Here is a 26,444-nt window from a genome sequence, read left to right as displayed (position 1 = left end):
AGAGGAGTGTTTGGACTTCATTTCACAAGCACTGATATGTAATACACTTCTAGGGTGGAAATGTACTGAGAATTCTCAATTCATTGAGAATTTCTGTTCGTTGGCTTATTTTTTTCCCTTGATGCTTCACATGACATAGCTTGATTTATAGATCCAACTATGGCTGAGGAAACCCTTCAATTCTGTAATTTGGATAGAAATTCAAGAATTATTTCCTGGGGCCATTCTGGTTTAGATCTCTGGTCACAAACTAGGTCTGACTCACGGACTCCTGGCAGCAGCTGCTCTGTGTAGCCATTGCTTATGGCAGCTTTGCTAAAAATGTATTTGGGAGTCATGAACTATCCCTCTTATTACTGCTGCTGCTCTCACCTCTAACTCCACCTCCCCTTGGGGCTGACTGGCTCCATACAATCAAGCATGAAAGTCAAGTATAGAAGCCAAGGGCTTTGCTACAACCTGAACTGGTGCAGCACTGGGATTCTGTGGTTGGGAGAGAATTTACCTGATGTCAATACATTCCATTTTGTGCTGGTATAGAAGGGGAACAGGGAATGAATGAATCCTTATGGCTACCATGGGGGCAAAACAGGTCTGGTTCTTTATGGTGCAGCATGTGCACCCTCCTTGTGTGCATTTATCCAGGGGGTGCCTGTCAGAGGACTTTCTGTTTCTTGTAGGCTCTCAGGTGTTGATGAAAAGTAAATAATTGGAGGAATTCTGTCACGTTCACTCATTCTGAATAGTGCCCTGTTCTGCAAATAGTGCTGTGGTTTTCCAGAGGATTTCTCCCAGTGTGGAGCAGGAGTGAGGCAGGATGGCAGCGCACAGTTCTGTCAGGAGCACAATGGATTTTTCCATGTTGCATTTTGGATGTGCCTCAAGGTCTGTGTGTGTTTGGAGCACAGCTGTGCTTTATGCTGCAGGGGCACAGAGAGACATTGCTGCCTTCCAGAGGTGACAAAGCAATGGCCAAGTGAGGAGTTGGGGAAAGAGTGAAAGTGAAAGGAAGTGATTTGCCAATCTTCAAACTTCAGATTGATGCAATTTAAACCAAGCTTTCCCCAACTCTTGTTTTGTGACTTACTCACTTCCAGCTCATTGCCCTATGAATGGGGTGAAGGTCTTAGTTTTAATCTAAATATGAAGATATTTATGGGAGATTATGTTTTGCTTGATAAATGCACTGCACACCAGTCCTACTCTAAATATTCATCCTCTTTCTTGCAAGGTATTTCAACTGTATTTTGTTTAATTGTACCAGTAGAGTGTTAAGTGATAATTATTTTAAAAAATTAAGAATGCAGAAAATTATTTAGGAAACATCATAATAAATTCTGTGTGTTCTTATGGAGTGTTTGTTGGTTTTTAGCAAATTATGGACTGTAAATACAGTGAAGTTGTGTTAAATATTGGTGTGTTATTATGGAATGGTGCTGTGAGGGGGAAAAGTGAGTACTTGTTGTGGAAGTTTCCAAAGCATTTTTGTTTGGGAAACTAATACTAATATCCCATCCAACTGAAAGGTATAATGTGACTTTTGGATTTAGCAGGATTCAAAGTTGAGACCACTGAACTTCATATCCTGCTCTTCCCAGTTGTGAATGGGTACATTGAACCATGAAATGATAGTCCAAATAAATAAATTGGCTTCTGTTTACCACATGAAGGAATCTGATTGGGAAAATGAAATCTGTTTACTAACAAATGTAGTTCCATTTTCTGTGAATTAGCCTGAATATTGCTCTGCACAGCAAGAGCCCTTTAGAAGGACAAGATGAGAGATGCCTTCTGTGAACAGTAACATTTCCTGCTCAGTGCATGACTGAGAGATGCCTGAGGGTGAGGGGGTTGAGCATTGGCCATGGATGTACTTTCCCCTTTGTGTTCTGTCTGTACAACCACAGAGATTGGCCTGAAAAGAAAGAGCAACAATAAAGCCAGATGAGTAGTGCATATGTTAATTGTGGAGAATGGTGTTCATCCAAGCCTGTGGCACATGTGGGCACGTTCAGCTGGCATTTTAGCTGGCATTTCATGTTTTATGTATCTGATGCAGGTCTAGATACTTCCATGTAGGTGAATGTGTGCATGAAGGGTATATGGAAACAGCTGAAAGTATTTCCTTGCATATTGAGGCATTAACTTGCACATCTTCTAGTTTTTTAGTGCAAGTCTTCTTACACAGGAATGTCAGAGATTGTTTGAAATTACATCTTTTAATTGTGAATCATTGGAAGGAGAGCTTGGTGACAAGGCTGGGAATGAGAAGAGGTGGAAGCTAGAGCAGCATGTTCTTCTAATTTCATGGAAGGATATAAAAGCACAAATAACTTTTCACATCATAGTTTTCAGTAATAATGGTGGATCTCCATTTGAAAAGCTTTTGTGGAGCATTGGGCACAGATGAGCTTTTTAAGGACGAGATTAGTCCCTAGGGATGGGTTGGAGGAGGGTAGATGGTCTCCAAACAGCTTGTCACAGCTGTGTGCTCACTTATTCCAGGGCCTGCTGGCCTTGCTGCCCTGAAGGCAGATGGTTCAGCAGGACTTATCCAAGAGCTGGCCAGTGCAGCAGAATGTTCCTGAGGAACCCTTAGTTCTGCTGCCATGGAGTTGTACTGGAAGCTGCAGGATTGTCTCTGTGCCTGAAAAGAAGTTCTGAGTTCCAATTCCCAGTCTAAGGACCTTATTTGTCATATGTTGCATGAAAATGACAAGTTACCATGAATGTTACTGTCACCGTGTGTTTTAGGTCTGTGCCAATCACCAGGGAGTCACAGGATGGTTTGGTTTGGAAGGGACCTTAATGATGATCTCATTCCAACTCTCTGCCCAGGGCAGGGACACTTTCCCCTGGCCCAGGTTGCTCCAAATTTCATCCATCAGTAACAACAGGCACAGCTACTTCAGGTTGTCATGTGCAGCTGATCTGGAATTTGAAGCCTGGGAAGCTTTCGTCCATAGTGCTTATTAAATGGAATTCCTTTGGAATGCACCTCAGGAGCAGATACTTCAATCACATTAGGTTCAACCTTGAACAGATATTTGTATGACTTGTTCCAGGTTTGACTGAGTTGATAAGTACATGTTAAGAATAATTTCCTATGCATATTGCAGAGGACATCAGGGTTATGCACCAATATTAAGTAGCTGATGAATAGGTGTTAAAATGGTCATGAATTTCATGTCAACATTCACAGGACTGTCTTATGCTCCTCTTACTACAGCTGAGAGAGATCAGACCTCAAGAACATGTTGCTATTTTTGGAAACAAAGATTTCTTTGGAGGAGACTGTTTCCTGTCTTTACAGCCAGGAAAAGAAAAACATTTGACAAGGCTTTTTGCAAATGTTGCTGAGAAAATCGAGGAAAAAATAGTGTACTCTTATTTCCGTCTCTGGTGTGTTTTAATCACTAGCCATTATTTTAGAAATCACTTGTAACAAAAATGGAGATAAGAGTTTGAATTGGAGGATGAAGTACTGTATTTATATTTATTATCAGTGTGAGCTGGGAGTACTTGTTACAGAAGCCAAAGTTAACTATTTTGTCAGTCTGTTGTATTGTCTCATATGTAAATAGAAAAGAAAATGAAGCACCTCTGCCTTAGATTTTTTTAAAAAATCTTGAAAAGGATGTTGTCAAATGAACCATATGCTATGCATATAAATTAAGAATGTTTTTCTGATTATTTCTAATACAAACATATTATAGATATACAAGTCTTAAGTTTAATCATGTAATCAACTCCTGTTTGTTAAAGAAAAACAAGGCTCTCTTATTACAGCCTTTTTTTAAAGAGTTTCACACAATCAGTTTATAAAGAGCCTAAGCAGCCCTGTTGTCATACTGTTTCAGGCAATTCTTTCATTTAAAACTGCCCAGGAACTCCTCAGCAAAAATACTGGAATGTGTCGTCTTTCATTAGATGCTTTTAGCAACATCTTTTCTCCTGCTCCTCTCAAAAGGTCAGGAAAAAAAAGATAAGATGCATCTTCTAACAAGCTGTTGTTGTCTGCTGGGTGAGCTCTGGGGCTGTGTAAACCCTCGTGCATACCAAGGAAGTTTTGCAAAAATATCCCGCTGCTCCTAATTGTGGCAGCGTTGGCAGGAACAGGCTCTGCATTGTGGGTCCCTCACTCGCTGCTCCCGGGGTTTTGATCAACACGGGTGAAATCTGAGCCCGACAAAAGTCAATGAGAGGTTTGTCTTTGATTGCACAGCAGCCAGGATTGCTCCCCAGCTGTTCCAGACACAGGCAGCATCCTAATGAGGAGAGCACACCAATCCTGATGGCTGGATTTGCAAAGGGAAAAACTCATTCCTTGAGCTGTGAGCTTTTTGAATATAACAAAAGCTTATTAAAAGTTGAGTTAATCCACACTCCTCACATGAGCGACTTAATACACTGATAAAAGTATCTCAAGTCTTAACAACTGAATTTTGGAATTCCAGGAAGAATTTTTTTCATGAAAAGGGTTGGATTGGGCTGCCCAGGGAGGTGGTGGAGTCACCATCCTTGGAAGTGTTTAAGGGAAGACTGCACGTGGCACTCAGGTCTGGTTGAAATGATGGTCGTCAATCATGAGTTGAACTTGATCTTTGAGATCTTTTCCAGTACTGATTCTGTGAACTCTCATGAGGTCACTTAAAACTTGCATTGTTGTGTTAATCCTGTGAGCTGGAATGGATGGAGTTGTCCAGTCAAAACGTGGCCATTGTGGGTTGTTCAGAGCACCCTGGGACACAAAGGGCTTTAACACTGGGAAAAAGGACAGTTGGGGTCATCTGTGGTTTGAGTTTGGGCAATGCTGCTGTGCTTTAAGCCATTCGGTTGGTTTAATGTTTCAATAAAATATTGTTCAGGGAAATCTTAAAAGTTGGCACAGTGTTTGCCAGCCAAAGACTGCAAAGTATAGACTTCCAGGTGATCTAGGGAGGTTGACTTAATGAACACTAATACCCCAAACTTTTCACTTTACTGTATTTCTAATGTGTTTTTAGAATTCTGTGGATATGGGTGAAAAGTCTGGAGGAAATAATGACATGTGAGCCACCAATACTGCTGCTAGTGTCTCACTGGCACACTTGAGGTGTGATTTATTAATTGAATATCTTGCTCATATTCTATGGGGTTTTTTTAGCAACCAGATTGGGGGCATTAGTTTGAGCATTAAGTTTATGGAGGGGAAAGCAATATTGTATCAATTACTCAAAATTCATCATTGTGTGTTGCTGAAATGCATGTGACTAAGAGTGGTAGTTTTCCACAGGATTTGGTAAATGTTCAGGTGTAGAATATCCAATTATTTAATTTGTTCAAAAATTTATTTAAATTAGAACTTGTATTGTGAAACCTTATCAAGGAAATAGTTGAGCTTAGAGTTATTTTTGCTGGGGTTTTGGAGGGGGGGAGGTGAAGGTAACAGACATTTGGTGTTTAAGAGGGTTGTAAAGGAAATGAGTTTGCAGAAGTTGAAGATAGTGCAGGGTTTGAGGAAACTGGAGGCTTCCTGTATGACTTTAGGCAGATCACTTGACCATAGTGCCTTGATTTTTCTTACCCATAAAAGTGGGCCAGTGAAGAAATATAGATAGTTGGATGGTTCCACTTAGCTGCTGTGTATAAAAATAAATTTTTGGAAGGCAGAAAATACCATTTGAGGGCAGAAGATTTGCAAAACCAGAAGTGCCTTAGTTCACAACAAGGATATATATACAGGACAACACAGCAAGAATTAGGGGTTATATGTAGACACTTGTTGAACAAAAAAAACCCCAAAAAACAACAACAACAAAAAAAACAACCCGCAGTATTTCACGGAACTCTTCAGGATGTGATACACCTGTATTTATCACAATTTAATATTTTACCATTTAATAATCTTCAATGCCCACTTTACATCTTAGCATTCCATTTGTGAAGAAGTGTTTTTAAAAACAATAAAGTATCAAAACGCAGGAAAATGTGAAATAGGTGCAGCATCACTGCTCAGGTTCAGTTTTTCTAGTATGTCCTTCCAGAAGCTTGTGCAGTTTCTTTTATAGAGAAGGCAAATTAGGAAGTAACAGGGATGGCTTGTTAAAATTACATTATTCAACTACAAAGGTTTAAAAATACACGCTGACAGCAGTCCTGTTATCTGATAGGCTTTTGTTTCCAAGTTCATCCTTCAGCTCCTCTCTGCAATTGTCTTCTCTTAAATGAGCCTGGCATGTTGTTTTCCTGAGGTTTATGGGTCATTGACAGTATTGGGTTTCACAGAGGCCAGCTGCTCCCAAATCAGGTCCCTTCCTACCCTGGCCAAATCAGAGCAAATGGGGGCTGGTGGAAGCAGGAAAGGCAACATGAAGACATCAGAGTTACTTTACTTCAAGCTTTGCTGTTTAGGCTTCCATGAATTTCATGCTCATTAGGAAAATGTTGAAAAATGTAGTGTTAAATTACAGTTGTTCCTTGGGACTGTTTTTGTTGCTCCTTGGGACTGTTTTCCTAAACTCTGATTACAAAAGCCTGAAATGAGGAGCCCCTGGCAGGGAAGAGGCAGCATCTGTCACACGCGGAGTTGAAAGGACATGGGGATCTACAAAAGGAACCGAAATCAACTTGGAGCCTTTCCCTGCCACCCAGCAGTTTTACAGTGATGTCAGGGGTTTTTTAATGTCACCGTGGGGTGAGGCAGTGTTTGGAGAAGGGCTCTGCTGTCCCAGCAGTGCCAGGCTGTCACTGCTCCCCTTTCCATGGCCCAGTGGCCACACACACTCCCTCCTCGGAGGGCAGGAGCAGAGCCAGGACTGAGTGTGGCACATATCAGCATGGAAAGGTTTCTACTCTGGGCCTCTCTTGTGTGCTTTAAAAATTTTCATGTGGCGATAAGCACCATTGAAACACATAAAGCTACAGAAGGTCCCCATGCTCAGCTCAAGATGAGCATCTATCCTTAGCAGACAGTGTTTGGGGCTACAGGTAACAGCATCCAGAGCACCCAGGGTACCCCTGGTGTTCTGTTCTTGCAGATGTGTAGAATGTCACTATGATTTTTAAGGCTAAATGAGCCTTTTGGACATGGCATGATACAGAATTGCAGTTTTGCAACTTTTTGCTGTCATATCTGATGGAGTCAGAATGTCAGCTCTGAAATGTCCCTCACTCCCCTGACACAGGAAAATACCAGTTGCTGTAGTAGAAGATGCAGGAAACCAAGGAGCTGCCAATTGTAAAGTGCTTGGAGGCATATTTTTCTAACAGTGGCATTTTGTAGCAGGTTAATGATCTGGAGTGTGAGCTTTTTTTAACCCAACAAACCATAGGTATCACATTCCTTAAGATTTACATAAGATCTGATTACACTTGGGTGTGAGAGCACATGAATTTTAGGGGGATTATCTGGCAATATCTGACCTTTATTTTTCAAGTTTACTATGTGACAACTTTCCTGTATCTGAGTAAAACTAATTGTCAGTAAATAGTATGAAAGAAAGGCCTCTCTCTTCCTGATTCAGTTTGCTTCATTATTTACTTTACAGGGTGGTTTGTGGAAGGGAGTAACCTGTTGTAGCAGTCAGCTGGGTCTGTATTCCCGTTCCTGTCCAGAGCTGGGTCATTGACGTATATGATCTGGAATAAATTGCTTATCTTGAGGGAAAGGCATATGGAAGAACAGCTTGCCCAGAGAAGCTGTGGCTGCCCCATCCCTGGAAGTGTCCAAGCCAGGTTGGAAGGGACTTGGAGCACCCTGGGATAGTGGAAGATGTCCCTGCCCATGGCAGGGGGTTGGAACAAGGTGGTCTTTGAAGTTCCTTCCCACCCAAACCATTCTGTGATTCTACAGAGGAATAAGCTCTAATACAGATTTGATTAAGACCATTGTGTAAGGGCTAAGAAGTGTTAGTTAAACCAACTGCAATTAAGAGTCTTGTTCCAAAAACACCCGTCAGGAGAGGATTTCCTTGTTGTTTAGCTGACATCTCAATTTAAAACTTGTGTTGCACCTCACTCTGAGCACACACTCACCCTCAGTGTGTGGGAGAGGAGGGATTCTGAAGGGACCCATGGCACCAGAAACCTCTTGAGAGGAAGGAGCAGCTGGCCTTGCACACAGAGCTAGTAACTAGGAAGAAAAGAGGTTTTTTTTTGTTGAGTCTGAATGAAAATCAGGACAAACATCAGTTGTTAGAATGTGCCAATCAAGTGCATCTTGGTAAATTCATGTAGAGAGAAATTTTAATTTAGAGCCAGTGTTCAGTCTGTCACCAAAGAAATACTCGTCAGATAAAAGTGCTTCAGATCTCATGATACGAGAAACCAATAATTATGAGATACAGTGAACAATACAAGGTAGAATTGCTAAAGGGATTAATTAGCCCTAGTCAAACTAACCACTATAATTGATGCAAATATCCATCTGCAGCCTGCTGAGACATTAGATAGTCATCACACACCTGCTCTATTTGCCAGCCTTGCAGAACACAGATGTCAGAATGATTTCTGGTTGGGCTTTTTCTTGAGTGTACTTGACTATTTGTTCTTTTGTTGTTAAAAATGTTTTCTTTCTCTTTTCTTTTTCTAAACAGCACTTCCATGATGGCAGAAAGGCACAACAACACATTGAAACTTGCTGGAAACAACTTGAAGCAGTAAGTGGCAAATTCCTCAGACGTGACATTTAAGTCGTTTATTTCTTGCTTTCAAAGAGATGGTTCCAAACATTTTATTTGAAAAAGAAAGGTATATGGATAAAAGTTGTAGAAATGAGATTTTTAAAACTCTGCTGTCTTAAATACACCCACAGTCCTGAAAAAAGTCTGTTTTAACAGAACATTTGGCTTCTGTGAGCTCTTTGTCTATCACGAGCAGCATTTCATTTGATATGACTTGAAAAGTGTGCTAAGCATTGCTGAAACTGCAAAGTCCCTAAGGGTCCTGTTCAGATATTCCACTGAAAGTTGAACAGCTTCATAATGTGTGAATAAATTGAACAGGAACATCTCTTGAGTCAGGTGCTGCTTCCCCAAAGTAAATACATTGGAATTCATGTGATGAATGAAAAGTGGGGCTGTAAGTACAGGAGAGGATAGGAAGGGGCTATCAATAACCAAAAGTCCTACTTGAAGATTTATTATTTTTAGTAACTCCTTCATTAATTTAAAAAAAATGAAGGGGTTAAGTGTTGGAAGAAAATTATTTCATGTACAAGAGTGGAAGTGATGCTAAAAGGGAAAAATACTGAAATATGAGTAGCCTGAATAATGGAACCAAAAATGTGCCTCTGGTAACTCCGTTTTTTGAGGTTCATTAATATGGTAATGAATTCCAGTGTAAACAAGAGAGCCCTAAAATCCTTCAGTTGTTACAGCAGATTGTTTTAGTGGCAGGCATGAATTTTAGGTAGATTTTGCTATTTTTTGCTTCCCATAATGAAGGTTTCTGGCTTTTCTTTTCAGAGTAAAAGGCGGTTTGAACGTGACTGCAAAGAGGCTGACCGAGCACAGCAGTATTTTGAAAAAATGGATGCTGACATCAACGTGACAAAAGCAGATGTTGAAAAGGTGAGCTGGAGGGTGGGGACTGTTTGTAAACGTGGATGTGATGGGTTTACTTCCTCTATCCTCCTGGTAGGATAAACCCTCTGAGGCTTAATGCCTTACTTGAGTCAGTCTGTAGGTTAATTAAAACCAGGGCGATCTCTGCAGAAGTCTTTATTTATATAAAAACTAAACAGATGCAGTCAGGGTTTTTTAGTAGGTGATATCTGAGTTTAACAGAGCTGATATGGCTGTAAAGGAGTTTGTGCAAGCTTGATTTTAACACCCCAAGTTCTGTGGCAGTCAGGCTTGTGAGGGCTCCCTGAGGGCTGCTTGCAGTTTCCACACATTTTCATTCTCTCTGTGATCCAGGTAGAACCAAACTTCCTGCCCTTCAAGCAGCACATCAAAGATTTCCCAATGTCATTGGATGCAATGAAGATTACCAGAATTGTTTTTCATAGTTGTAGGTTTAGAGCAGGACAGCTTTCCATGTGATGCAAAATCCTGGAATCCATGCTTGTCACAGATGGCACAAGGCTTTTATTTTCATGTCTCAGTTGCTGGCTGGTTGCAGAATCATTTGTGGCTTTTTTACAATGATCCCCACTCAGTGAAGCTTTTGAACTAATGCTTAATTTTAAACATCCAGTCCTGCTTCAGCACATCTGTCTGGAAATACTTTCTCTCTTTAGTTTGATTCAGAATTGGATGTGTGGAAGGATGCTTAAAGTTTAAATTTTACTGGTCCAAATCCAATTGCTTAAGGAAGCAATGAAGAGGAAGAAAGTGTTTTAAATAGCTTCTGGTTTTGGAGTTACACATTTGCTTAGAAGATGCACTAACGTAGATCAGAAACACCCCATTACAGTGTGTAAGGACAGTTTTGCCCTCCTCAAGTTTGAGTCAGACAGGCACAAAATAGCCAGAACATTTGAAAATGTTAATTTCATAAAGAGAAAAAAAAAAAAAAAAGGGCAACTAAAAGAGAAAGGAAAAAGTAAACGCTGAAGCTTAAAATATGCCAAGTGTTTTGTTGCAGGGACAGGAAAGGAAAGTGAATTATAGGTAAGAAATCTTTCTAGTCTGAGGTCTCCTTGTAAAATGTAGGTTTTGCTTCTCAAGAGGTCTGCTTCATTCTATTCTCAGTCACTTCAGTCCTGTGAAGATATGAAATATAAATTTCCCTTTACATCTGTGGGATCTTGTGTTTCTGGTATGCTGAGCATCAGGACGTTGCGTGGCAGAGTGTCAAGGATGCTCTTGGAAATGAGGACAGTAAATCATAAACAAGCTCAGAAAATTTCCCCCAAGTGTTATTGCATATCAAAGGACAAAATACCTCTGTGGTCTTGTAATTTGCTTGGCTCTCAGTTGCAAATTCACCATGTAGATTTGATCCTTTGTTGCCTTCTGGATTTGCCAGGACACTTGACAGATGAATGCATGTACAGATTGTTAAAGATGTAGCACCACATGTGGGTTTTTCTAACAGAGAGGGATCATCTCTGCTTTATCTGTATAAAGTGATTTTAGAATACTTCTTTCATAGATAAAATTAGGGCTTGCCCTAGATTTTTTTCCAAAGCTGAGGTCATGTCAAAGGGATACAAAGACATGACTTACTGTTGGAAAAAGGGGACTGAAACTCCTTATTTCTACATTCCTTTCCAAGGCTGGCCTTTTCTGGTCAGAGTGAAAGGTGGCATATTGGTGGTATATCAATCTAAGAGTGTTAGGAAGAAATTTCCTACCCTACTGCTCTTTCCGTATCAAGTGAAGCAGAGAGGTTTCCCTTTTAAATTCCTCTAGCTCTTTATTGTATGAATTTGTAAATTATTTATGGCAAAATGAGGCTCAGTGGTATCTTGAAACAAAAATCTGTTAGTTATGCATGTTGGCAGCTCTCAGGAGAAGGCATTACTCCACTTTCCAGGCAATCAACAGAGTAGATGGGAGAAGGAAAAGGTTATCAAAATGAGTGGAATGTGAAATAATATTACTGAACAGAGAGAACAGTGTTTTCCAAGTGCATGTGTTAAACTGGGTTCATCCATGTCAGGCTGTGAATAATGCCCTTTCTTTGCTCCCCTCTGCCCGTGTGACTGAGAGGGTCTTGCATAACTCCCAGGGCAGAATGGGATATTGTTTCAGCAGCACTGCTGCTCTCCCTGACTCGCTCCAGGGGGATGCAGGAACTGCTCAGCTCCAGATGAAGCAATAGGATGACTTCAACCTTCTCCTTCTGCTGCAGCAGTTCTGATTTCTCTTGCCACTTATGGCTTGGCTGCTACACTCCTGCCCCTAAAAGCTCCCAGAAATCCACCTGGCCAGGAGAATGGGCAGTTTGGCTGTGTCAGAGCTCTTCTCTTTGGCAGAACAAGGTGCTCCTCAAGCAGTGGGGCTGGTTGCCCTGATTTCTTTGGCTTGAGATTGACACCTTGGCTGCTTCAGCTTGTACCTGCCAATATGAGCAGACACAGGAGCTATTTTTTGCATCACACATGGTAAGAGTGGATGGCATTAATGGAATTAAAATTCTGCAGTGATCACAATGTCACATACAGTCAGAAGAGAATGCAGCTGCACTTTCCCAATGCTAATCTGTGTGAGGTTCTGAAATGCTCACATCTCTTCATCTTTCAAGTCTGTGTAGCCTTTGACAACTGCAGCAGGAAATTCTGTGCCAGAGCTGCCATCTACCAGCACTTTTCCCTTTCCCAAGGTATTACAATTTGGGAGCATTAAGTTAGTGGCAGAAAAGCAGAATAAGAGTAATTTTCCTCCGAATTTCCCCAGGACTGCGTGGAAAAGGGCCTAAAGGCAGGGCTGGATGTGGAGCCTGGGCATCCACAAGGTCCACATTCCTTGTGTAGGACCAGGTATGTGGAGGGCATGTCCCTTCTCTGCTCCTTCTGTGGCCAGGATGGGCTCCATCACCTTGTCAGGCAGCAGCCTGGTAGCTGATCCTGGAGGGAGGAGTGTTTGGCCTTGTTTCCTCTCAGCTCCGTTTTTGGCAGTAGGAGCAGAAGCTGTGTTCAGTCTCTGCAATAATCTTGGTATGCAGGAAGGAGGGAGAGTGGACCAGGGCACCTGAACTCCCTTCCCTGTTTCCCCTGAGCCTCTAAACCACCAGCAGCCAAAGCTTGCAGAGAGGTTTGTGTCAACACAAAATGCAGTGTAGCAAAATCAGGGCAGGAAGCTCACTGTCTGTGAAAATATCCTTATAAACTAAATAAATGCTGCAACATGCTGATGCTGCTTCCAGAGAGCCTCGTAGGTATCACTGAAAGCTTTATTTCATTTGGATCACAGTGGGTTGTGTGCTTTAAAGCACTTCTCTTTCAAAAACCACAGAGGAGCTGCTTCAATTTTTTGACCATTTGGGGAAATGGTCTCTGTCGCCAGCACGGAGCCACTGTACATATAAGGCAGAGCTCTATTGTTTCTGCCTTCCCTTCAGAGCTGCAATCACTAAAAAGCTGACATCTTTATGGAATAATGTGGTACCCAGTGGTGCCTTTACAGATTTCTTGTAATAAACTTTAAAAAATCAACTGGCTTTTGTAAGGGTTTCTTTTCCTGGTAGGCAATTCAGAGTCTGATTTTAAAGAGGAAATGGCTGAGGCCAAGCATGGGAAGGGTTTGCCTCTTGATTTGCTCAGCAGTTGTGGGGAGAGTGGTTTGAAGTACTTGGTATCAGGCAGGATCTGTCCCTTGGCTGAAAAGGAAATGGTCAAATGTTGACCTTAGGCAATAATCCGAGATACTTAGGAACTTTAGATGTATTTGCCTTTGGTTTTGAAGTGGAGAAACTGAGGGAAAGTGCAGTGATCCCAAGTTTACTGAAATTTCTAGGAGCTTTCCCCAGTGCTCTGCAGCTTTCAGCTTATGTCTGCAATATCCATGATGTTTTGGAGACCCAGAATATCTTAAGATTTGCATAAAGCCTTAAAATAAAATATCACCACGATATTTGTTTTCTAGTCTGTAAATATAACTGTGGGGAGATACTGAGGTTTCATGTTTGAGGTTTCTTTTCTCTTGTGCCACGTTACCTGGGTGCAGAATTTCTGCACAAAGCACAGAGTCTGTCCCCTTCCTTACCCACAGGAGACACACTTAGCACGGGGTAGCTGTGAGCTGAATCATGGGCCAAGTCTGACAGAACGTAGGTGTAGAAATCCTGCTAATTGGAAACTGGGATTAGCTGATCTTCCTGTGTGCTCAGCAATGCTGTCAGGTGGTAACTGCTTTCCAGCCTCTCCTCTGGGCTGTGGAACACAGATCCCTTCATTGGGAGCTTACACATCCTTACAGTGAGGGGAGTAAGAAGCTATTTTGAGCTTTGGAGATATCTCAGGTGGGTGTTTCAGCAGTCGAGTCACAGTGAAGCCAGATGAAATCACTGACACCTCCCAGACTAACCTGGAGGAACATCTTCTGCTGGAAGCTCTGCCACATCCCCCTGAGGTTTAGTCAGCAAAGTCTGTCAGCAGTAAACTTCACCATGACCCTGGGTTGTGGGTATCTGCCTTCTGCAGACTGTAACCTCTCAACAGGCCTAGTTTTTTGGGAGGTGCCAAGTCATCTGTTCTGTGATGGTGGGACTTGGATCCCTTCCCTCCCCTGTGCACTTCAAGGTATCCACTGCCACCATGAGTACCAGCATTGCAGAAAATGTAGTGCCATTCAAAGTCGTTTTGCAAGGTGGAGAAGCCTTACAGTGCTCGTGTTATTAAAGCTGCAGTGAATGGTTCCAGAGACTGTGCTTTTCCCATTTTTTGCTGTGAATTTGTGGAGGTACAGCAGCAGCATCAAGGTGAGATGTGCCAGGCCCAGTCCTGAGCATTGTGCAGGAGGGCCTGGCCTGTGCCTTTCTTGTTGGAGAGTTTGACACTGCAGAAGATTTTCCCTGTGTGCTGGTGAGTTTTTTGTATGTTGAGTAGGTAGCTGCTTCTCTTTTGCTCCACAAATGGAACTGGCTGAATTTCTGTGTGTTTGCTTGTAATGAGTGTCAGATTTCTCATCAATTCACATGCTGGGTAATGTGATTTAATATTATTCCTCTGGGTTATGCAGACCCCAATCTCCTTTCTGAACTGCTTCCTTCCTAAAGGATGATGCAGTGTGTGAATACAGGGAGTCCCTCAGGAGAGCAATTTGCATTTCTGGAAGAGTAAGCCTTGTTTACAACCTGCCATCCCTGCCTCTCGGTGCAGAGCAGCTGTTTCCCTTTTGGAATCATGACTAATTTAACAGGGTCGATTTCTACTCAATAGAGAGTTAATGACTCCAGCAGGAGTGTCTGGGGAACTTAATAAATCTCCATATGTACCCTATACATACCCTGTCCTTGGTGATAAGAGATCAAAGAGCAGATCATGAGCCAGGTTTAGCGTACAGCAAGGAAATCCAACCAAACTTAAATTTCCTTTTAACAGTGCTCCCCTGCAAGCAACGCTCTACGTGGCAATTTGACTGAGTTTTGTAACAATACAGCTCTTTTGGGAGGTGATTGCTAAAGGGAGGGAAAGGGGATGTGAAGAGGAGGCTTGAGAATATCTTCTGAATTAAATAACTGCAGTTTGAATCACCAGTGCAATAGAACTGGTTTTCTAAGCTAATGCAAAGCAATTATTTCATGCTGTACAGTTGGAAAGCTTCTTTACAGTCATTCTTTTTCTGTCAAAACATTGGAACAAATCTATTCACCTGCGTGAGAAGCAAGGCCTCAAAATGTAGCTAATTTAGTTTGTAAGCTGTTCAGTTTCAGTGAATCATAGAATACCAGGTTGGAAGGGAATTGAAGGATTGTCTGGCCCAGCGTTCCTTGGCAAAATCACAGTCTAGACAAGATGGCCCAGAACCTTTTCAGCTGAATTGTGCCCCTTGTTGAGGAGTCCACCATTTCCCTGGGGAGATTATTCCAATGGCTTATTGTTCTCACTGTGAAAAATTGTCCCCTTGTGTCCAATTGGGACCTCCCCAGGGGTGACTTGTACCCATTGCCCCTTGTCTTTCCCATGGGACTCCTTGTACAGTCTCCATCTTCTCTGTAGTCACCCTTCAAACACTGGGACATGGTGACAAGTGTCATTCTTCATTCTCAAGGCTGACCTAACCCAGGTCTCTCAGCCTTTCCTCACATGGCAGCTTCCCTGTGCTGGATCATCTTTGTGGCCTTTCTGGACCTTCTTCAGTCTGTCCAGGTATTCTTTTGTGTATAGTGGGGACCACTGAGCACGATATTCCAGGTGTGGCCTGACAAATGCTGAGCAGAGTGGGACAATGACTTTATCTCTGCTGGGAAAGCCTTTGTTGCAGCAGCTCAGCATCAGCATCACCCTGGCCAGTCAGACTAATTCACTTCCCTGAGAGACAAAGTTGTGTATTTTACTCATAAAGTTCATCTTCAAGGCTACAAAATTTGTCCTGGTAACTTTTTCAACCCTGACTGTCCCTTCTGCCTTGGCTGTGTTTGTAAATTCTTTCTTGGAGAGAGAGAGAGGACTAGAACTGTGCCCAGTATTCCAAGTATGAGCTCAGCAATCTATTACCCAGTCCTGAAATTTCCATTATTTATATTCAAGAAATAATTTCCATTTTTTATATTCAATACCTAGATTTATACATGGCAGAGTTTAATTGCTTACATAGTACAACTAAACAGACCTCCAGAAATCATTTAAACATTGTCAGCCAGTGCTCCAAATATATCTTTTCTTGTTACCTCCTCCATCAAATCCGCATAACCTTCCATCCACAGAGATTATCCTTCTTTTATAATGAATTAGACTTGCCAGATATCCTTGTGTAACTGCATTTCTCTGAGCTGTGTGGAAAACTCCTGGGTGTTTGCAGAGATTCACAGTTCAGTCATCCAGGGTTTGGTTATTTAGTATTCATGACATGAGAATGGCAGTGCAAGGAGACACACTTTGGGGTCTGAGGCACAGTTATTCCTCACGGCCTTGGAGCAGTGTGCTGCTGAGGGCTGCTGCTGTGCTGCTCTTCTTAATTAATTTAGTCCATCTCTGTTGCTGGAGCTTCAGCAGGACTGTGTTGTTTGAGGATATCTTTTGTTAGTGTGAGTTTCTGAATTCTGGCAGAGTTGTGTGCAGTGAGGCTGCACTAGATAACAATTCCTGAGATGTGATGAGGAAGATTTTCCATCCTCTGTCAGTGGTTTGCTCATTTGTATAATATATACAGCCAAAGGATTTCAGGGATCCACAGAGTCTCAGATTCTTCCTCTGCCTTTTCAAGTGTTAAAAGAAAGGATTTTTCCTTTTGTTTCTTTCTCTGTTGTTATTTTGCACGCCCCATTCTACTAGTTTTGTGGTTTTTTTTTTTGTTTTTTTTTTTTTTTTTTTTTTTTTTTTTTTTTTTTTTTTTTAGTTTTTGCTTTCAAGAAAGCAAATTTCAGATCTTTTCTCTGCTTGCCAGTTCAGAGAGACCGAACTGGTTATTGTAAAATGGTAAAGAGTGGAGGCTATGTAATCCAAGGCTGGAGCCCTGGCCCTGTTGTGCAGTCTGTGGCAGGATGCCCACTGTTATTACTGATCCTGCACACGCTGCCAGTGCTGCTGCTCCCGGGAAGTGCCCAGTGGTCACTGTGGAGGGAGGGCCAGAGACTGGAGCTGAAAAATCTGTGAGCAATAGAAAGCATTCCTGAAATTGGTGAAGTGTTTCTGAGTCTGCCTTTATCATTAAGCTATTTTGAAGGGATTGGGTAGTTGAGGGGGAGGGGGCAGGGGTGATTTTTTTTTGTGTGTGTGTGTTTGCATTTTAGTCTGATCTTGGATTTGCCAAAGACAGATCTGTTTTGGCAGGCAGTGGCCTGGCAGTGATGCATCTCACATGCTGTCTGAGTTTGAAAGAAAAGAGGGGGTGCAGAATGGGAGAAAAGAAAGAAGAAATAAAGTGACACCAAAGTTTTGACTGGAAGCTCTGCCATTCTGGACAAGAGTTACTGCTGAGGAGTTGAACTGTTCCACTTAGTATGGACCAGCTGAATAACAGCCAAAGTTTTTTTCTGCCCTTTTCAGTTATTCATATCACTCCCACCATAACAGCCCTGAGGAGCTGCATTTTTTGCCTGTGTAAACCCAGAAGACAGTGTGTCTATTGACCCTTTGGCTGTTTCTGGAATGTGTCTCAGAAAATTGTTCTCAGCAAAATATCCTCATTCTTTTCTGTATTGGAGACCAAAATGGCAGAAAATGTACTTGGTTTTTAAAAATTTCTCCTACACTTTATCACAAGTTGCATTTCCTATCAAAGGAGGCTTGGGGGAGAAGGTAAATGAAACAATACAAATGGATTTATGTAATTCTCTAAAAGCCTTCATATAAAGTGTAGCAGTTTGCAAAAGTTTTCTTGCGCTTTCAAGGCTGACAGTGCCCATCATGAAGTGTCCATATCCCCTTTCTTGGTTTAATTTTCCTGTTCAAAGGCATAAAGTATTAGGATAGGACTAAATTTCATTCAGATCAATATAAAAAGCTTTACTAGTGCTGCATGTTTGCAAGGCTTATGGATAACTTCCCTTGTCTGCTATTCTTTGGTCTCATTCAGGTGGTTTCAAGCAGGTGATAAGAAGGCTCAGGGTCAACTTTCTTCTAATTTCTTATTTTAAAAGGGGAAGAAATACCGCCATAAATCCTTCAGACAGGTCAGATTTTAGCACATCAGTGTCCCACCCTGGCATCTCTGAGCTCCTGGTAGAGTCATTTATCCAAACTAACTTGTTATTTCAGAGTCTGGTTTGTGCAACTCAGTTGGTAAGAAGAAAATCTGCAGGAAAAGTAGTTAAATTCTCTTGAGAGAACAATGTTTGTGCTCTTCCTGCTACCTTAAGGGATCAATGTCACAGTGTGTGTTCCTAGCTCATCTGGCCATTAAATTTAGTGTTGTTTTTCACCTAAAGTGGATGTGCTGCTGAGACCTGATTTTTTTAAAAAATATTTTTGAAGTACTGAAGACAGCCACAGAAATCAGCACTTTGTAAGTTAGTACTACTCTGCAGTTTGCTGCTGTCCTGCATCCTTGCCCATCAAGCAGCAAGGCTGTCTAAAGAAAGGGGAAAAGATGGGGTTTGATTCTATTCAATGGCCCTTCTGCATAGGTTCTGAGAGAGGTCACATATAATAAGCCTTACCTGCTGCTGGTGAGCTGTTACCTGGTTCAGAGCTACACTCCCATACCTGGAGTGTTCTCTCAGAGCTTTAGAAGCATCCCCTGGTGTGACTGCTCACATCTGGTGACAGTGAGAGCCCAAAGCTTGCCTGTGTGCTCCCTGCAAGGCTGGAGGTGCTGCAGGTCCTGGGCTTTTCGTTTTGGGAAACACTTTTCTGGATGAGACCAGCATTTACATTTGTGACCTTTTGATTTTGGTGCTACCACGTGAGTTCAGACAAAAGCAGCCTTAACAAAAGCAGACTTTAGGGAGGAAGCAATACCTATATGCACTGTGCACATTTATTTTGGGGCAAAAAACTGTTACAAAGGTACTTTTGGGATGGGAGATGTGTGAAATCCGTGCATCTTTTGCAGTGCCAGGCATTTGGAAGCAAAACGCTGCTGTTCTCCCCACAAACCCCTCAGGTGTACATACCCTTTTTGCTTTTCTACAGTGCTGAAAGGTGACCTCATTCTTTCTGCCTTTGAAGAGGGGAATTTTTGCTGCATTCAGAATCTCTGGCCCTGACACCTCTTACAACTTGAACAATCTGTCAGCCTGTAGGGGTGGATTGTGTTTCACATATGGGGCTGGAAACTGAGCTCTTGCTCGCTCATCCCTGCCCAGTTCAAGGAGAGAATGTGTTGACTGAAAGCTGCATCCCAGTATTGTTCTTCCATATCTGAAGTCATCGTCTGCTTTTCCAGACCTAAGTTATTCCAAAGCCTTTCCTTCTGGAAATACTGTTCTGAGCAAATCTTTGAACATTAACTCTAAGAAGCCCCCAAAAAACCTCAGAAGCTGTTTGCATGCACAAGTGAGCAGCAAAGAAGCAAAACTTCATTTTCTGTAAAACCCAGCTATAAATTATTCCTGAAATAGCTCCTGTGACTCTCTGCAGTTCTGGGCTACTGCATCCATTATTCTGAATATGAAACTTAACATTATTGACTCGTTTTTATCATTCTGTGCTTCAACAGAGTGAGAGAGTCTCACTCTAAGGTACAGTTCTTTTAATACTAGAAGTGATGATGTTAGAGGAAGTGACATACTGAAATAAAGTAATAAAAAAATTCTAGATTTTTAAAAATATTTTTATTTTAAGATCCAAATACCTCATTGGAAAGATATTTAAACAGTCTCTTGGTCATTTAATGCATTTGGCAAGTTGAAGCTTGCCAAATGCATTAAATGGCCAAGAGAAACAAAGCATCACTAGGGCTCTCATACAAAAAAGTTCTGGTTTTGGAATGCACTCAATTTTATTTACTCATCTGCTGCCCCCTCTTATTTGAGGCCAGTTAAGATTATTTTGGAAACTGAGTGTCTACTCTTGTATACATTAACTCAGAGTTACTTTGTCATATCCAGCCAATGAGTTTGCTCATGAGAATGAACTCTGATGCCTTTAATGCTTGCTGGGTCTGCCTGGAAATGTGTAATAATGGATTTCTTGTTTTTCTGCTTCAACAATGGAGTCAAGGGACAAATTCCTGAGTTGCATTATTTAAAATTATTTTTAAGAAAAGAATGAGAGGGGCAGCTGCATGAGTGGGAGTGGGGCTGGTGTAAAGTCAGCTCAGACAATGGGTTCCTCTTAGGTAGATGAGGAGAATGGGCCTCACAAATGGATATTGATCTGCAGCAGCTGGGATGTGAGGAAGAGTGTGAACCACTCTTACAGCTGCCTGCCTTTCCATGGCTGACTTTGTTCTCCTGGTAAATTTGTGTCTGTGGCACAAAGATATATTGTTTTCCACTCGTATTTAATGTAGCTGTATGTGAGTGTGTGGATGGTAAGGTTTAATAAACTTTATAGCACTTGGCCAGGGGAATGATTGATGTGGCTTCTTGGAATTTGATTGCTGGAGGTGAATTTTCTGGAATTAGGCACTCATCCTTTGCAGGAGTTAGTGGACAGTTAAAACTCCTGGGAACAAGCAAAGTTGAAAATATGTCTTTTATTGGATTCACTTATTTGGTTATAGTCACATTTTTCTTCATTTGATGCTACTGTTTCATCTCCTGTGATGTACTTAGTGCCCAGTATCTCCTCGTTCTGCTTGAATTATTTCTGTAGAAAGAATTTGAAGGGGATCTGTGAAATTCCTACAATCGACTGCAGAAGCAATATCTGAGTTTAGGTGAAATAAATTATTAGGTGAGATGTGCAAACTTGACAAATGTGGGGGAAGGCTACTTCTTTACAAATTGAGATTTAAAACCTCCTGGCAGAATTTGTTACCTTCCAGTTATGATTACAAAAACGTTCCATGATTTGGTATTCCATGGATTTATTGTCAGGAAACTATTGTCTGCTTGGAACAGTTCAAAGAATAACCTTATTCTGAACTGGTTTTAATGGGAGCCCACTTAAAATATGCTGAAATTCTTTGCTGTGTTGTGTCCTCCTGAAACACTGTTTTTAAAGCAGCATTTCTCTGCCTTGTCTTAAGGAATTAGTCAGAAATTCAGCAGGAGTGCTCCATCCAGGGAGGGGGAGCTTCAGTGAGGGGAAGGCATAGGAAATGTTGGAAGGGAAGAAAAGGAAGAGCTGCTGTATGAAGGCCAAAGGCAAAGAAAGAAAAGGCATCTAAACCAAACAGATGGGAGAGGCAGTAAGGGAAGAATATTGGGCAGTGAAACAGATAACAGAAGGCCTTGGGAACAGAACTGTAAGGGCAGGAATCTGAAAACATGAAAGGGTCACTTGGGGACAGATTATTCTAGGGAAAGAAGTGAGATTAATTGCCCAGTGCTCTGCTATGTTGGGTACTAAAGCAAATCATCTGTGTGGGTAAAAATAGGAAGGGAGGCATCTCAGCTGCTGCTCAGGCTCTCCTTTCCTTGGGTGCTTCATGCCAGGGCTGTGTGAGGAGTGTGGAGAAAGGGCTCTGCAGGGCACACAGAGTTAGGAGGTTTTGTCATGATTGCTTTGGCTAAAATGAGACAAAACTGTTGGGCTTTTTCTCACTTCCCTTTCCCCAGAAAACACTGCTCTCCAACAGGGAAGCAGCTCATTAGAGGAAAGCATCAGGTGACATCCACCAGCACATAGCAGGAGTAAGAAGTTTGCTCAGAAGTTTACTGGGAAGGTGCCTGTCCCATGGGCAGGTGAAGGGGCCAACCTGTTTTGGTGTTTGATGGGCAGTTCAAACAGAGGTTCTTCATGGAATGCCAAATGGTTCATGAAATAGGACATTGTAGTCCCAGGAAGGAGCAGCAGCACTGTCCACACTGCAGCTTAAATGTTTCACGAAAGAGCAGTAAACCACAAGCTGGTGTTTAGTCTCATATCCCAATATTCCTGCAAAGTAAGATGAGGATAATTGCACCACAGGGCAACTGCTTTCCATGTAGCCTAAATTATAAATTTCTATTGGTATTTCCTCAGGCAAGACAGCAAGCCCAGCTGAGACATCAGATGGCAGAAGACAGCAAAGCTGAATATTCTTCCACCCTACAGAAGTTCAACAGTGAACAGCATGAGCATTACTACACACACATACCAAACATTTTCCAGGTAAGGGTTACTGGCAGGCCTCTAGAGTAGCCCCTAATCCTGTGACAAGAACGTACTGCACATCACTTCAATTCCATGAACCTGACTTTTAATTTTTGGTGATATTTTTGGGGTCGTTCTTGGCAAATTTTACATGCAATGTGCCACCCTGAGAAGGTGGTAGGATAAATTATCTCTTTTTCTTAAATTAGATATAAAGGGGTCAATAATACACAAGGAAGGTGACGTTGAAGTGTCGTGACAGATGAGGACAGCCTTTGGAATCCTCACAATCTTTCTCTGTTCAGTTCCTGTGTCTGTGCAGCTGGGGATGAGGGAGAGCATCACTGACATTGTTGGGGGCAGGAAGCAGCTGGGCATTGCTGCATCTGTAAAGTCCAGCAGCCCTTTATAACCTGTGTTCAGATCAGGCTGCACGGATGTTTAAATGTGAACCACAATAATTCTGCCGCAGTGAATCCAAAGGGTTTTAAGCAGGTTGCTGATTGTGTCTTAGGGTGCCTAAGGACAGGCTGCAGAGGAAGAATGAAAAAGCCATCAGATTCATTCTGAGTGAAGATCTGAGTTTGTGCTTGAATGAATGAATTGAGGTTAATGTAGTAGAACAGAACTTCTAAATGACTGTTCCATTGTAATGGGTCATGAGCATCAGGAGTGGAAAATACAACCTTTTCAAGGGGGGGCAAGTCACATGCTCGTCATCAGATGAGAAGTAGCTGATATTTGCGTGGCAAACACGCACTTTCTTACCCACTGCTGAAACTTATGAGCTTAATGGACACCTCCTCTTGCCTCATGGTATTCAAACCAATGCCTTGAGATTAACTGTTCCTGGAATCCAGCAAATGCTGGAGCTGATGGGCACTCTGATATGTAGGTGAGCACGTTAAAGTCCTGCAGATGTGCCCTCTTCCCTATCAGTGCACCACCGAGCTCCAGGGCTTGCTTTTAGACATTGAAATAAGTTGTTTTGTAGAGGATTGATGTTGCTTGTGGATCAGTCAAGGCAAAGGGGTTTTTTAAGTTGGCAGCTCTTGCAGTCCAGTGTAAAATGGGCTGCTCCTGTTCGTGCCCTTTTGGATCCTGCTATAATCTGTCATAACAGAATTATGCCACATTCAGCTTCCCTCTGTGGTAAAGGAGAGGCCCCTGGAAAAGAGATGCTGGAGATCCTGGAACTGAATCCACTGAGCAATGAGGAGCTGTGGTTTGAACAACACATGATTTTTTTTATTGTACATGAATAACATCAATACATGGTGCACTGTGAACAAAACCCATGATGTACAGAACTCCCTAAACACAAAAAATTACCTTTTAGGGAAAAGAAGGGGAGACATCAAGATCTTTGTTTCTTTGGATTCTACAGTGAAATGAAAATAAGATTGTTCTGAACGTGTACAGAAAATGAATGAAGAAAATGAATGCAGAAATTCTTTAAAAATCCTTAGGAACCATCCTTACAAAAGTCTAAAGCTGGGGTTTGACAAATCAGCATTTTTTAACATAAAAAGTTAATTGAAAAATTTCCAGTAATAGTAAAAGAGATTACTTTTAGAATGACATTTGATGTTTGAGGGAACAGTATCACTTGGTGCCTTCCTGAGAATAGCTGCCCTAGTTTGTTCTTAAAAATATATTTAATCCTTAAGTTTTAAAGTAGTTGACAGAGAGGAAAATTGGGTGAAATCGTGAAATTAATCTCGATGTTTGACCTGAATGAAATGTAATATTTTAGAAAATTCAAGAGATGGAGGAGAGAAGAATCGTGAGGATAGGAGAATCCATGAAAACCTTTGCAGAAGTCGACCGCCAAGTGATCCCGATCATTGGGAAGTGTCTGGATGAGATAACAAAGGCTGCAGAATCGGTGGATCACAAGAATGTAAGTTCACTGTTGGTTGTCACATTTAGTATTGGTCTCACGTTTATGGAGACTGAAATCCTGGGCTCAGGCTCAGCACAAGACCTTTGCAGTCACAGAACTAAACCAAAGAACAGCTTCTTGTCCCAAGCTGCTTTGTCTGAGGCAGGGTGTGCTCAGATTATTTCCCAAATCTGCTTAACACCCAGAAATGCCTTTCCTGCAGTATTTTTTATTTTGGGCTTTTTTTTTTTTGTTAGTTTGGTTTTTTTATTAAGGACTATTCTCTCATTTTAATAAGATAACTACATTTTGAAATATTGTAATTTAAAAGTAGGCATCAGCATGTTATGTTGGACATAGATATTTAATCACCAATTCTTATAAAGGTGGTTTCTATGTCTCATCGTCAGAAAACTGAATGTTTCAGAAATGTCTTAATTGCAGGTAGCTTTATAATAATGAAAATATTTCAAGTATTGCCTACATGAACTGTTGCAAAATCTTTCTGTAAAATATTTCTTTGCAGGTTTGAGGTTTGCTGGCAATCTGTAAATGAGCAAATCTTGATTTCTGAGCATTATTTTCCATTACAGGATGCAAAGAAACCTCTCTGATAGAAAGGCTGATAAAGATTTTGGTTGAGCTCCCTGATGTACAGTGACCACAAAGGCAAATGTGTTTTCTGTTTTGTTTGCAGAATTATCTGCTCCCTTCCTACATGAAGCCTCTGTTCTTCCAGCCTTTCTCCTGGATGACATTAGTGCTTCAAACACTTGACAGTGTGTGTCTTGCTGCCTGTTTGAATTTCCCATACATGTTTTTTCACTGGAGTCTTTTCTGAGCTCCTCAGTGCCTGCAGCTATGAATGGCAGCATTAGCCCGAGGCTGAAGTTTTGAAATTCATCCTCTAGTCTCTGTTCAGCAGTTGCTCTCACAGAGAGCAGCCTGGGAAACTCAGGGGTCTGAAAACCACTCTCTGAGTGGGAAAAGGAGGAACTGGGGCATGATTCCCATATTAGAGCAACATACCCTGGTTGAGGTACAGCTTTTGGTGCTGCATGGTGAAATCATGCTGGGGAGATTCATACCTCAGCCTATGCTCTGCCTGAGTCTTGGCAAAACACAAATGAAACTTAAGCTGGATGTTTGAATCAGGGTGAATTTCATATTCTCTTGCTCACAAATAAGTTCATATTGACTCATACACAAGTGTGACATTGGAAAGTTATGACTTTGAGCATTGATAACTGGTTTTACCAGGATCTCCTGTAAACACTGTGCTGACAAAAATGTATTTAACCAAAATAGTTATATCTATGCAGCTACAAAGAGTTTAGTGTGTTCTATGTAGTTATGCTCATAAAGAGGTTTCTTTTTTCCTTAAATATGATCAAGGGTTTTTTTATCTCTGCAGCAGTAATTTTTAACTGTGTTGATTATAATGGAAGTGCTGAATTAATTACTAAACATGCAACTGTGTAAATGGGATTGCTTTATGCCCTCATTGCACTGCATAGAATTCCTGTTAATGCCAGTAGAAACTGCCTGGACTTAGCAGGGAATACTGATTTGCTGCTATTGTGTTTCTAAGGAAGTTTTAAATGTGTGTTTTTCCACTTCCCCTTTCTCACCCCTGAACAACACAAAGGTCGTGTGGCAAGTGTGAGCTGTGGTGACTGCCAGGTGAACCTGTGCAGAACCTGATTCAGAGGACTCCAGGAGCAGATAAAATTAATTTGTTATGGGCTTGGAGTTCCTGTTATGACATTATCTCTGTGATATATGGAGCATGCTGGTTATTTTTAGCTACATTGTAGTGGAATGATTTGAATCAATGGAAGGAACACTGTAAAATTCAGAGAGGAAAAAGTGAAAAGCTCCATGTATAGGATAAAATACCAGTGGAGTATTTAATATAACGTAGTGTAATCTCTTAGAGAATGATTTGGGTGGGATCTTAAACCCATCCAGTTCCACCCCCTGTCATGGGCAGGGACACCTTCCACTACCCCAGGCTGCTCCAAGCCCTGTTCAGCCTGGCCTGGACTACTTCCAAGAATGGGGCATCCACAGACTCCAGGCTCTTGTAAATAGTTTCTCTCCATCTTTCCTGTAGGCTCCCCTTAGAGTACTGGAAGGCAGCAGTTGAGTCACCCCAAAGCCTTCCCTTTTCCAGGCTGAACAGTCCCAATTCACTCAGCTTGTCCCACTCTTTCCCCCTCTTCTCTAATCTTTCTTCATCTTGCTTTCATGTCTTATCACTAAAAATATCTTCAAGTTTAGATCTCAGGAAGTTTTAGTATCAAACAAGGATGGGATAATGGAAAGTGTTGTTCTGCCTCC

At 41.7% G+C, this 26,444-nt stretch overlaps 1 protein-coding gene across 12 annotated transcripts in view; it reads left to right on the top strand.

Annotated features, from left to right (window-relative positions):
• Positions 1-26,444, top strand: part of FNBP1 (formin binding protein 1) — an 89,650-nt gene that overhangs the window by 40,548 nt on the left and 22,658 nt on the right. For all 12 annotated transcript variants that reach the window (XM_066332739.1, XM_066332737.1, XM_066332740.1 and 9 more), the window contains exons 5-8: positions 8,577-8,639; positions 9,447-9,551; positions 22,106-22,234; positions 23,973-24,119. In XM_066332739.1, the coding sequence (XP_066188836.1) occupies positions 8,577-8,639; positions 9,447-9,551; positions 22,106-22,234; positions 23,973-24,119 (444 nt within the window). The remainder of the gene's footprint in view (positions 1-8,576; positions 8,640-9,446; positions 9,552-22,105; positions 22,235-23,972; positions 24,120-26,444) is intronic.

Source organism: Sylvia atricapilla, chromosome 19 (assembly GCF_009819655.1).
Source record: "Sylvia atricapilla isolate bSylAtr1 chromosome 19, bSylAtr1.pri, whole genome shotgun sequence".
Lineage (NCBI taxonomy): Eukaryota > Metazoa > Chordata > Aves > Passeriformes > Sylviidae > Sylvia > Sylvia atricapilla.
This window is presented reverse-complemented; position numbering and strand designations above follow the sequence as displayed.